The 14,220-nt window shown below is 32.5% G+C and overlaps 1 protein-coding gene across 1 annotated transcript in view; it reads right to left on the reverse strand.

Moving 5' to 3' along the window:
- Sytbeta (Synaptotagmin beta) overlaps positions 1-10,947 on the reverse strand; it is a 32,627-nt gene extending 21,680 nt beyond the window's left edge. Inside the window, exon 1 of the mRNA XM_090110386.1 lies at positions 10,609-10,947. Within this exon, the coding sequence (XP_089966512.1) occupies positions 10,609-10,947 (339 nt within the window). The remainder of the gene's footprint in view (positions 1-10,608) is intronic.
- Between the last annotated feature and the right edge of the window lie 3,273 nt (positions 10,948-14,220).

Below are 14,220 nucleotides of genomic sequence, written 5' to 3' on the forward strand. Positions count from 1 at the left end.
GAGCAGTAAGGTTTGTTCCTCAAATCCTCTATTCTAAACAAAAGGTTATTTTTGTTTGAAATAGAAACAAAACCTACTATAAAAATTATAAACCTGAAAAATTTGCTGGTTGAATGCGCTTCAGGAATTATTGAACCGATTTTGAAAACAGTTTCACGAATAACTGACTCTATTTTTTTCGTTTTTCGGATTCAACCCTGTTGCCAGCACGAACAACTAACAGCTAGTAATAAATTATTGAAAAATATAACATGTACGTAGAAAATGTAAGAGGACACTTTTTTATACTAGAGTTTTAGAAAAAAGTGGTGTTGTGACATAATTAAAAGTGAGTTCATTAGTAGTGAAACATAAGGTTATACACGAGCTCGTGATTAAGATTTATATTTCCCACTTTTTCTGGGTTCAAATATCTGACATTTGATAAATATTAAATTTACGTTACTCTTTTGAAAAGATGCAGTGGTTGAATAGAGAGCTTTTTGATAAAATTAAATAGATTTCCAATACTTATTTCGAGACAACCGTTTTTTTAACTGATGACCCATATTTTTAAGGTTCTGTACCTAACGGTAAAACGGGACCGCTATTACTGAGACTTCTTTGTCTGTCTGTCTGTCTCCAGGCTGTATCTCATAAACCGTGATAGCTAAGGAGCTGAAATTTCCACAAATGATGTATTTCCGTTGCTTAACATTAATCAATGATAGGTCATAATATAGATTTAAATAGTAATTAAATCTAAAACGTATAAATCATGTACATGGACGTAGCAATCGCTTTCTAGGTCACGTAAAGTTTAATATTTTGGTTAAATTTAGGTTTCATTATTATGCGGTTAGCTTTCATTACCTGCTTTATGTTCCTGCTGTAATATTTTAGTGTAGAATATTAGAGTACGTTCTACATTCAGCAATTGTTATTAAAGTACTTGTTTAAAACATACGGTTATTCAAATGCTTTATAATAATAGTTTAGTGAAGTGAAAATGTTAAAGGCACGGATACTCATTACCCTATCGGACTAAAACTACTGAACGGATTTTGATGAAACTTTGTAGTACAGGTAGGATAATAAGATGAAGGTAACTTTTCTCTTACATCTTACCTTTTTCCGTTGTTTTGTCCTCTTATAAAGCTGCTACTTACTAACTTTTATTTTTTAAATCTTCAACTAAATTTAAATCACCATTAGATAATTACTAATATATCTATAACTAGCGGTCCGCCCCGGCTTCGCCCGTGGTACATATGAAAAATAGATGTTGGCCGATTCTCAGACTTACCCGATATGCACAGAAAATTTCATGAGAATCGGTCCACCCGTTTCGGAGGAGTATGCAGACTAACATTGTGACACGAGAATTTTATATATATCTATAATAAACTAATATCCTATCTATGACACATCGATATTAAATCATGTGCAGTGAATGAATGCTAATGAGGTTATCTAACAATAATTGCGTTATATCAGCAGAGACTAATTATGCTGTACAAACAAACCGAACTCTAATTATTATGTTATCATGTTATTATTATCAAAACATAATAAATTCGAATTAATAAGTTAACTGAATAAAAATAATAAGAACATCACAAAAAAGCTAGAGTTGAGCTTTTTTTTATTCTTTGTAATTTTCCCATTTATAAAGCATTTGAATGCACTAAAATAATTAAATCAGATAGCCTTAAAACATATATATACATATATTATCTTCTAGGAGAAGTATAATTGAATAAATGTTTGAGTTTTCAATCGAAAACATTGAATTACAAGAGTCATTGAAATATTAAAAACCATGAAGTCTTGATTGAACAGATATGCTTTGTTCAAATCAAACAATGCATCTCAAGATGAGCACAGAAATGATTGCCTTTGATCTCAATACAAATAGGTCAATAAGAAAAGTATAACAAGAAAATATCGTTTGAAATATTTTTTTTCCATCTTATTAATTTTAGAGTAAGGGCGGCCGTACACGGACTGCTCGAGCGGTCGGTCGTTGACTGCTCGAGCTGTTGCTACAAACCGCGCAGTTGATGGCTTGAAGCGGTCGCGACGGCTCGAGCAGTCCGTGTACGGCAGTGAATGAATGTCCATAGCTCACCGCGCGGGCGCGGGTTCAAGCCGTCGGTCTCAACTGCTTGAAGCGGTCCGTGCTCTAAGGGCGGCCGTACACGACGGCGACGGCGCGGTGAACTATAGACATTCATTCACCGCCGTACACGTGACGGCTCAAGCCGCCGCGACCGCTTCAAGCCGTCAACTGCATGACGAAATTCCACCGTGCCGTTGACGGCTCGCGAGCGGTTGTGAGGCATACACTAACTGCTCGAGCCGTTGACTGCGCTAGAGCCGTCGACGGCTCCCTCCCCCCCTGAAAATCAATGACGCGACTAGTCAAAAAATCAACGGCTCGAGCGGTTGGTAGCGACGGCTCGAGCAGTCAACAACCGACGGCTCGAGCCGTCAACGACTGACCACTCGAGCCGTCCGTGTACGGCGCTCAGCCGTTAACTGCTCGAGTGGTCCGTGTACGGCCGCCCTAAGATTTAACACCACAAAATCTATATACATAATAATATCTACCAATACAAAAGATTGTGTCATAGACCACTATGTTTGTAACGAACTGCTCCGAAATGGCTTGACCGATATTTATGTATATTCGGTAGGTCTGAGAATAGGTCGTAAACTATTTTTTATACCCCTAAGTGATAAGGGTGTCCTGGTAGAACAACGTTTGCCGAGTCAGCTAGTATGTTATGTATAAAATAGTAATCCTCTAAGAAAAATTGAAACACCCTGTAGTTATCGTCTGTTACTTGTATTGAAAAAAAATATAACCGACATGAACGGACCTATAAAACGAATGTGTTCATTATGAAATAATAGCCAATTAAGACCGAAAATGGAATCACAATTCACAGCGGTTTAATTTTAACAATTTTGACCGTGTTGTTCCGATCCGACATATAAAAGGCAATATAGATAGAGTAAAAGAACAATACTAAGAACAATACAGCTTAAATTCATGAAATGTCAATACTGTCTATAAGTGAAAAAGGTTCGTAACTTCTCCAATTAAAAGTCCTACTTCGATGGAACGTTCACACGACTTCCATCTGTTTTAGAGTTTATGAGTAGCTAGAATAGCTAAAAATTACTTGTGAAAATCACCTATTACTAAATAAGTATTAACTAAACCCTTATGAGTATAGGTTTATAATGGTTGTAGATACAACTGTTATAATTTGGGAATTAAGCTCATTCTTTGTTTTGTTTTCGCCGGTATTTATCCGTTATCAAAAGAAAATACTATTTGTGAGTCAAAATTAACCAAAATCATTCAATTCAGATTACAAAATTGATAATTAAACATACTAAGCTTCAAGATGAAAATTAAGCGTCTTTATTAATGAAGTGTTTTTATATAATTAAAAAAGTGACATAGCAAAATCCGTGTTTAGTACAGCATTATACTCGCAATTTTCTTAAGAAAAAGTCAATTTAGCATGTCTATAGAGGGTGAATTAAAAATAAATTGACTCGACGATGTAAACGGTCGACGGGAGTTCCATTAAGGATCCGTATACTTAGCCACATGTGACGAATTGAGTACCGACGATCAATAAAACAAGCGAAGGATGCTATGAATATTGTATACGTGTACTATGTACCAAATATATTATTGGTAAATTGAAAAGGTGTGCTAGAAGACATTTTACTAAAAAAAAACGTTTGAAAATGCATTGTATTTAGTTCAAATAAAATTGACGAACGTATACCTACCTACTCTTAACATTGCATATTTTCATAATGTTATTAAAATTTTCAAATGACCTTAACAAGATTTCGCTAGAAGAGAAAAACAGAAAAATATAAATGCTACGTGCTCGAAATCATACTAAGAAATTAAAAGAATGATATACTTAGTGTCGAATTAAAACTTCAATTTTACTTCCGAATACCTATAACCACAGATCATAGAAAAAGATCTCTATGCCTATGTCGTGGTCATATCGTAGATTTGCTCATTTCATGATCATTTCACGAAATGGTCGCATTTCATGAAATGGCCAACATAGTTTGATCAGATCGTTAAATCGTCAACGTTTCACGATTTGGTCATCCACATTTGGCCAGATCGTATAAAATATAAAGAGTCCATAAAATATTAAAAAATTCAGAATATTCTAAAAACTTGTTTAATGTCATTTAAGTTAGTGCCGCGGCAGCGGCCGGCGATTGCCAGAAGCGAATCATTTTTGCAATAGAAAACAGTTAGGTTAGGTTAGGTTAAACTTTGTTGGCCATTTCACCGACGATTGCGACCATTTCGTGAAATGGCCAATCATTTCATGAAATGAGCAAATGTACGATATGGCCACTACACCTATAACACAATCCTAAATATTTCTTATGCATGTTATGAAAGTTTCTTATACTTATACTATCAAGACTATTGAATAGAATATATTGTAATATAGGGTTCCGGCTTGCATTGTGCTGCAAATTCAGTTTGCATATGAATGGCTCTCTGCAGCAACGTTATCACGTACAATTTCCTTTTATTGTATTATTATTATATATTAATAATTTATTTACGTATTTGTATCTTAAGTTCCTGCAGTCTTTTATATTGTTCGTTTTATGAGAATTGGGTTTCAATTGTACCACATTTTACAAGAAACACTCGCAGGTTTATAAAAATATTTCTGTGTATATTTTGCAAAATTATTTCTATGAATGAATCGATATTGGTTCGAATACGAAATTTTAAGTCATTTTATACTGAATATGATCTGAATACCGAAGACTAGAGCCTCAGTGAGGAACCTGCCGTCTATTCTTAATGTATTAGCTAGTTTGTTATTTCGATATATTCATTCTAAACAAGCATTTAATGTGCTATCTAGCAATTAAAGCGCTCTATTGAATAAAAAATTGTGCTTTCAAGTTATGGATGAAGGTAAAATACGGAACAAGTTGCTTAAGTACATAGTAATAACGCGTGGGCGCTACTTCACATTTTTATTACATAAAGTAAGTATAATTGTGTGCAATTAGGCTGCTACGCTTTACTAAGTCGCACGACGAAGTTAAGTAGGTACTGAGTACTATATGTAGGTATGTGTATTTTGAAGTACATAATAATTAAGCGAAACATGGATAGATATTTTACATATTTTACGTAGGTACTTACGTTAAATAACGAATTAACTTACGTTTACGAATAACGTTATTGAGTTATTAAAATACATTTTGTGAGAAAAATTTTTCACTGTTGCTTACAAGTTTCTATAATTTGTAACATTTTTCATAGTAGATCATTCCACTCATTTGCCAAATCCTATATTTTAACACCTACAAATACCTCCAAATTCTTCTAATATTAGTGCGTTCAACGAAACAAATAAACAAACATGACTATTTATAATTAAGAAAATAAGAAGAATTGGAGATAATATTCACTAGGTCTACGCCTAATATCAGGACAAATAAAAAGCATCATTCAAGCCTTATGGCACAATATCAGCGGAGCCTCTATGACATAGAATAATGATCTAGAATATGAGCATATTATATCATGTAAATCCGCACAAGTTGTTATTATTGATGGATGAGATACATTACGACACTTCGCGTATTGATAAATAGAATTGTAGATAGGTTACGTATAATATGATATAACCAATTCTTAAATAACAAACATTTTATATGAACTATTTTTGGAAGTTGATAAAACGAATGTTTAAATACGAACAAACTTAATATGAACAACGCTGCCGGTAGTTCTATATCTCAAGTATTTATGCGTATTTGTGTAGGTCAGTTTAAATGAAATACGAAATGCATACCGCTATAGCACAAGTTTAAATTCCTATAGACTAAGTTCTAAGCTCCAAATTCATGAATAAATAAAGGAATTCATTATGAGATCCAGCGCTTGTAGATTTACCTAAATTATTTTTAGAAAATAGCTTCGATTATGAAAACCGCAGAAAACCAGGAAAATATTTTATCTTGTAAATATAATCAGATAATTTGTTTAATTTTTTTTAGTTCAGAGAATTAGTGTTGTTTTTACAATAAAATAATTATAGATAAATTATTAATTACAATATCTATATCAAATTAGATATACAATTGCACAATTACACATATAAAATAATTATCGTTGTTATGTCTTTGGCCTTTAATAAATTCCACATATTTAAAAAAATAATGAAAAAATATGTAATTTTATAAAAAATTTCATCATCTTTCAGAGCCGTTGGTAGCTAAGAAAATATTTTTGTATTCGTAACAGTCGGAATGTAATAATAGGCGTTAATAATTTTATAGCAGCAAAAGATTTTTTGAGATTATTTAGGAAATTTTTGTAGAGCTTCTTTCAACGAGTATCCTAGACTCATTTCCCAGAAACCTAGCATTAGAGCTATATAACAAAGTATGTATAACATTCAAAGAATTACCTCCATAAAATTAACGTAACTTTAAAGAGCTTATGCATGAACTTCTCAGGTTAACGATTCTACTTTTTATAACTCTAGCCACGAAGCTTTATGGTGCGTATTTAAAGAATTTTATTTTACAGCTATGGATAGTGCAGACGCTTTCAAATGTTATATTGATCATTAGAGAAATATATTCCCGATTTATTGCTGGAAAAGAATATTATATTTATAATAGTAGTGTTTGCAATGGTAAGCATTACTTATAAAATGTGGTGTTTTTTCTGGATTGCTGTAAAGCATCATTTACATATCTAAGGTAAATAAATTAGTTCAATCAGAATAACACATACGTTATACAAATAATAATAAATAATACTCGCTTTTGCGCGCGGTTTAGGCCGCGGGTGAAACCGCGTGACACAGCTAGTCTTACATATTATTTTGAATGTACAAAGTACTTGTTTTATAAAAATTACAATCCAACTAACATTTAATAGCAGATTAAGAAAAGCAAAATTAAAACCAGGACATAAGCTCTTTAAATCCAGATTATCTTATTCATGTTAATGGAAGTCTTAAAAGACTACAAGCTTTTATACGTTGAATATTTACTAATAATAAATATGGAATTAATTATATATACCTTCATACAGTTAACGAATTTTCTACTATGTACTACGTAACAAATTTTTAATCATAGACACTTGAAAATACTTAACGTATCTCTGATGAAAATAATAATACTTCGAGTACACTTGCAGATGTAATCAACATTTAATTTTCAATTGAAAACAGTATTAATTAATCAAGGATACATGTTGTCGATTCGTAAAGGCATTTCAAGTAGGGTCAGCTAACTTCAAAGATAAGGAGGGTAGTCCTTGAAAATTCACGCATAATCAAACGTTACATTAAAATTGTCATCTTAAAATTGAGATCATCGACAATATCAGATGGAATTCAACAAAATTGTAACCGTAATCTATTAGTAATAACGTGATGGTTACAAAATCACTTATACTTTACGTACTACTTTTAACTACATCATAAATTAACAGCAAATACAATATTATATAATTATTGTGCCGTTTATAGCTTAGCATAGCATTTTGCAAATGAAAATCAACGCTCGCGATATAATATTAATGAAAATGCCTTACAACTTCGCAAGGCTCGAGGGGTTCGTGAGATTTTTGGCAACGCCTGTTGAGCGTCGCAACAAGTGCTGCATCGATCAGGGTGACGCACGACCCGCCCCTCCTCCCCCTCTCCCTCGCACACCCCCGAAATGAAAGTGATTTACTTCAGCCATCTTAATATTGATAAGAATATATTGGAAAAGGTTCGTAACACCTGGATTTGAAAAGTGTTTGTTGTGTGAATGATTTTTGATATTAATGTATTAGTCAGCTTTTGATGGGATAGAGATTTTATTTCGAACATATTGTTAAATAAAATATATAATATTATGATGATGATAAATTATATCCTTTAAAACTATGTACTATCCTGTAATTAGTAAACATAATATTGATATAGACATTAAACTTACAAAACTTTCGATATTTAGTAACGAAAATAAATATTAAGAAGTAGATACATAATATTCGAAACAACGAAAGTAAAAGCTGTACTTTGGTATGAATGTACAATTATATTTTGTTATCACAATGCAATCAATGTGACGTAGCATTTACCAAAAGCGTAGTTCGTAGAGGATTCGTAGTAGCGTAGTACGGAGTACCACAGTAATACTACGCGTCTACAGTTTGCTTATGCTACGTTACTACGGGTACTACGAAAGCTACGTATTTCTGGTAGAATCGTCTAGATGGCGCGCAAAATAATTTAGTGTGTTTGCTGAAATCTGAAAGGAACAAAATACTGAAAGCCACACTTTGCTACGAAATGATATTGAAGAAAAATAAAAGATGGCGCTGTCATCATGTTTTGTCCCACAAGTTTTTATTTAAATTATTATGTAAATTACAACTTTATTGAAACAAGTTGTTACAAGACACGTCTAGAATTTAAAGCACACAATTTATAACCTATTTCATAACCTTTGAGCAACGTGGTCATTATTCAAAAGTCTAAATTAAAAATCTCGACAAATTAACTCAAAATAATTAGTCCTAAGTGATCGATCAATTCAATACGATATAGATAGATATATAGAGGTATTATTCAATATTCATAGATATTAAAAAATATATAAACATGGAAAAGGGTATATAGACCACTATTTACTTTATTCACGTGTAAATCAATTAATAACTTTCACGTACCTTAAAATATCGACGATGCGGTCCACCCCTCTTGTTACCAACAAATTAATTTATATAGATAAATTAGTTACCAGAACACAAACGAAAACTTTCAACTCAATTCGGACTTTAACATCGTAATGTCCCGAGTTCACCGCATGCCATACTCTTGGGAAATATACAAGAAATCTTGTTTAATAGAAAAGGTTGGAGCTTTTATATATTTTCTTAGAACCTTTTCATATTTATAAATTATTAATAATTAGTGTTTCTGTTAACTAAGTAGAATCCTGAAATCATAATGTTGAAAATAATAAGAAAATATGTATCAATATAACAGACTTGAACGTATACTTTATAGTTATAACTGTTTTGTGTGGTTTTGTATATGTACGATAAATATTTAACAAGTATATTGCTCTTTGAACCTCCACTGTTATTGTGGTACCTGTAACCTTTAGAAAAAAAAAATATAGCTTGAAATATTATACACACCTAAGCATAGAATATTTCGATACCTAACTCTATCTTTTTTTACGTATTTTTCTGAAACTATAAATCAAAAACAAAGTTGAGTCTGAACAGGGATAAAAAAGGTGTTTTGTAAAGCACTTGAGGGCGAACATTGAATACTTAGTCTTATTTTGTTAGAAGCTTTGCATTTATAAGGATACGTGGGCGAGGTCACGTTTACTCACTTTGAAGGGAACGCCACATTTTTCTTCTCAGAATAATAAATACTTGTTTAATGTAATTATTTGTTTATCTCACAATATTAAAGCCTTGGGAAAAATAAATATTAATTCAACGAAAATTTACAAAAAATGTTTTTTATTACATTTTCCTAGAATCGGAATACTTACCTATGTACACACAACACAAAGCGAGCTAAGAAGGTAGGTAGGTATATTAATAGGTCATAGGTGTTATTTTATAACTAAAATAACAAAATATGGCACATATCCATGAATTCATCAATTATAGTATAGTATATAGTATAGTATATATAGTATATACTATATACAGTATACACCTCAAAATATCCTATTAATTGGTAAAACAAGTACAAAAATAGAATCAATCTACTCAATATTATTTAACTATATTAGAATTTAATATTATTTAAATATTATTTCAAACCGCATTGCCAATTTCGAAGGAGAGATCGTTTGATTGGAATTTTAGCAACGGCCGAGGACACATATTTTGATTCGATTATAAATCTCTATTCTCTCCTTCATGTGTATAATAAAAACAGATTATTTTTTATACATTTCCTAAAATATTTACGGACGAAGGTATATAAATAGAGATAATAATATTATACGTGTCTCAAGTGATTGCGTGAGTAATCAATTATCACGGAAGAGAAAATTGCTACAGCTTTTTATACAGAATGTTTTTCTATCGAGATTAAGTAGTAAATAAAATTCAATCCAAAAATAAATCGCACCCATCCTGTGTTAATAGTGAGAGAGGAGATAGAGGCAATTGAATTTTGAGAAGACCGTATCCATAATAATATATAATAGGACGTGATAGAGACCTTTAGACCTTTATCTATTATATTATGTATATTATTTTTAAATTTTTCTTTACAATAAATTGAATGATCTATATCTATAATAATAAATAAATCAATTACAAAGTAGGTACCGTGGAAACCTAGTAAAATTATGAAAATGTTCGATTCCGTTACAAGGTTAAATTGCTCATAATTTATGATGGGAACACAAAAATAAATACTTATATGTAAGGTTAAATTTCGTTCATGTTCATAAATTAATTAATATTAATAGTTGTCTTTCTTTAATAGGTTATATGTAGGTATACAAGAGTAGTTAAATAAATAGAGTATATAAAAATCATGTACTTACATTTTGTCCCACTTCTATAGGAGCAATGGACTGCTGTTCTGTTTTCTTAGGTCGTTTGATAACGTACAAAAGTGCTGCAATGATGAGCACACTGCCCGCACCGAACACTGCCCCCAGCAGCGCGCTCCACACGTTGCTGCCCCAAGACACATCGTGCCCCACACGCGCTTGCGGTTTCAAAACATTATTCACAATTTTCCTCGTAGATGCCTCGTTCCAATTCCTGTGATATTCGTCCATAATTGCGTACTCGCTGTCGTCCCAAGGTGCCCCACTGAGCTTGTACCCTGCCCACAGCTTATCTGGAGATAACGAAATTAACGCCATAGAATACAACATCGATCGCGCTAGAACGTGTTCCATAGACGGTGCTTTGTATGCACGCTACGTATAACAAACTTTGAAAAAAGTCGCCAATCGAAAGATTGTAAAGTGTTCGAAAATTTTCCATCACGCCTTACATTATGCAGATTGTGAACTTCATAAATCCGTTCACGCGAGAGGCAATAAAAGAGCGGTCGTACCCGTTGATTCGTTTAATTGCAATAAAAAGAGCCTTTTATAGAACCGTTTCGCTGCCATATGGTGTGTTGAAACGTGGAGAGAAAATTGTTTACGGAAATAAAGTCAATGCTTACCCATGTGCTTTGATGGTGTGTGTTGTATTACTTTATTTTTTTGGATAATATTTTATTTTTTGTGTGAAGCTCGGGCGCGCGTCTGTGCGGCGCGACGTCTTGTTATCATTAACGCAACTTGTTTACTTCGGTGCCGTGATCTTCCCCGATGTTGACACTATTGCGTCGACGTAAAGCGTAACCTAATCATGTTGTACCATTACGTAGGGGTGGGTGCTTTCATCTTGTAAAGATGAACATAATGCCGCTCTGATGTAAGCGCCAATTTGTTAATGGTCCATTTCTGGAATATTTGTGTTCCTGTTTTCCAATAAGCCGTTCAATTTATTAACTGTAGCCTTGGTTCTATGGAAAAATAAATTATTTAATATTTATATCGATATAATTACGATCCAAATCACACAAGTAAATGGAGAGTACTACTAACTATAAAGTTGTAAATAGGTATAATAATTGTACTTACACAAAAACTAAAAATGTTTTAATGTTTTGTGAGAAATGTGTGATATAGAGCAGGCTCCAAGGAGATGTTCGTTTGCAAAAATCGCGGACCTAAATCTGACTTCTGATATATATTGTATAGATCCCAGACATCCTATAGACAGATGTTGCCAACCAGTTTTGTGGTCCCCCTGCCCGCACCCCGGTAATTAAATATGGCATACAAAGAAAAAAATAAAAATTTCCAAAACATGCCGTGTGGGGTATCAAATGAAAGAGCTTATTGAGTAGATCACGAATATATAGCATACTATATACATTTCTTACACTTTCTCTAAGATTTTTTAGAAAATTTACGAAAATGGTCCATTTTTGAGTTAACTTTAAACCACTATAGATTGAAAACTCATGAATATATTTTTTAAATTATTATTTTAAATAATTAACAACAGTTCATTGTTTATGATTCAATGCGATTTTTGCAAACGAAACTCCACTGAGAGTCCGGTCTAATAGACGATAGTCTATATTTTATTTTGCTCTATCTGTATCTATGTATGTATATCATAAATCCAAAAATATTGTCAAGAAACTAAATTTACTTAAGTTTTAAGGATATATTTGAACGACTTGTGTGGTTTAAGATCACGGTAACACGTCAGGGTTGATAAGGCAGTAGGTAAGCAAAATTTTAGATTAACTATCGATTCATAAAATCCCGCAACGTTATAAGGAAAAAAGCTGTTCAATCTCTAACACGCAGGTTTTGTAAAAAATAATTTCATATTCATAGAAATACATTGACTGGTGTGTTGGCCATTGGTTTTACCACGTGATTTTGGTCTTTTTCTAGTTTTAATAGAAAGTATGAACACACAATATAATTAAGGGCTGATTTTTCAATCCTTGGTTAAAACTTATTAACGTATTAAACTACCATTTCAAAAATATATTATACTAGCGGTCCGCCCCGGCTTCGCCCGTGGTAGGTACATATTTCGTAATAAAAAGTAGCCTATCTCCTTTCTCGGGTATGAAAATAAATTATCTCCATACCAAATTTCAAGCAAATTGGTTCAGTAGTTTAGGCGTGATTGAGTAACAGACAGACAGATAGAGTTACTTTCGCATTTACATATAATATTAGTATGGATTTGCCCGTATTTGACAGTACCTATACAATATTACAATAATACTTTATTGGATGGACAAATTTTAACGAAAAAGTCGTGTTAATTACACCACTCATAACTCAACAGCTAATGTTTTAATGAGTTTTGTTTTGTTGGACACTTCTCAGTTTGGATTAGGATAATACCTTTTATAAAAGGAAAAAATAAAAAACATCTTCAACTGACAGGTTGGTAAATTATATATTATGTATGTTTATCAGCCATCTGGCTTCCATAACACAAGCGAAAGCTTAGTATGGGATCAGATTGTGCCGTGTGTGAAAATTTAATTACAAGCCTTCAGCACGATTCACGCATTATTGATTGCAAACTGGCCCCGGTTTGGGACACACGCGTCGGTTCAGTAAACAATATGAAGGTCTAACCAATCGTGTGTATTCCCCTCTATGTAAACAGATAAAAAAATATTTTGAAACTCTATTTATATTCGCGATTCGCGACAAATCTCGTTTCATCCAATCAAACCTTATTTACGAATCGAAGATACATATAAACTCGCTATACGTATTAACCTGTAGGTTGAGGATTTAGGATTTCATAATTTAGACGAAGCTCAACAAACTATTGTAGTAGGTACCGACATACTAATACATGAAGGCGTTTGTTTGTTTATTCGTTTGCTTGAACGCGCTAATCTCTCGAGCTAGAAATAGGGAACTACCTACATACAATCAGAATTAACACAATAGGGATAGACTATTATGATAGAGAATATGCGAAAATCATTGGTCGGTTAAAAAATGCTCGTTGGTTCTAGGAAATAAAAAATCTGAGCAAATTTTTAAACACAAGTTTGACGAAATTATTGTGTCAATAATCCTAACATAAATCGATTATATGATATAATTTAATAATTAATTATGTACTACAATAACAGATAAACTGTAGAAATTTTGCCCACGTTGGTACACGAAATCAGCGAGGCGCAGCCAGTAATTTACAAAGCCAAAAGTTTGTGAGGGTTAATGTTTTTCACACAATAAATACCTAAGGATTAAGCTTAGATACCTAGATTTAAACGCATTATTTCATTGGTAGATACCACCGACCTAAGCCACAGACATTCTATGTCTATGGTAGATACATATCAATATACTTAATATGTACTATAATAATTGTAATGACAATCTGTACAGTATACAGAAAAATATAAATGCGGTAGCGGAACTGCGGAAGTAGGATACAATAGAACTATTATTGTGGGTCATTATGAAAGTTACATATCCTATAAAAAATCTACTAGTAATATTTACTTAATACTTATAAGAAGATTATCTATACTAATATTATAAAGAGGAAAGGTTTGTATGTATGTATGGTTTTCACGCTTAAACTACTGA

Source organism: Colias eurytheme, chromosome 15 (assembly GCF_061535395.1).
Source record: "Colias eurytheme isolate Ceu_HAF_F1 chromosome 15, ilColEury1 Martin Lab GWU primary, whole genome shotgun sequence".
NCBI lineage: Eukaryota > Metazoa > Arthropoda > Insecta > Lepidoptera > Pieridae > Colias > Colias eurytheme.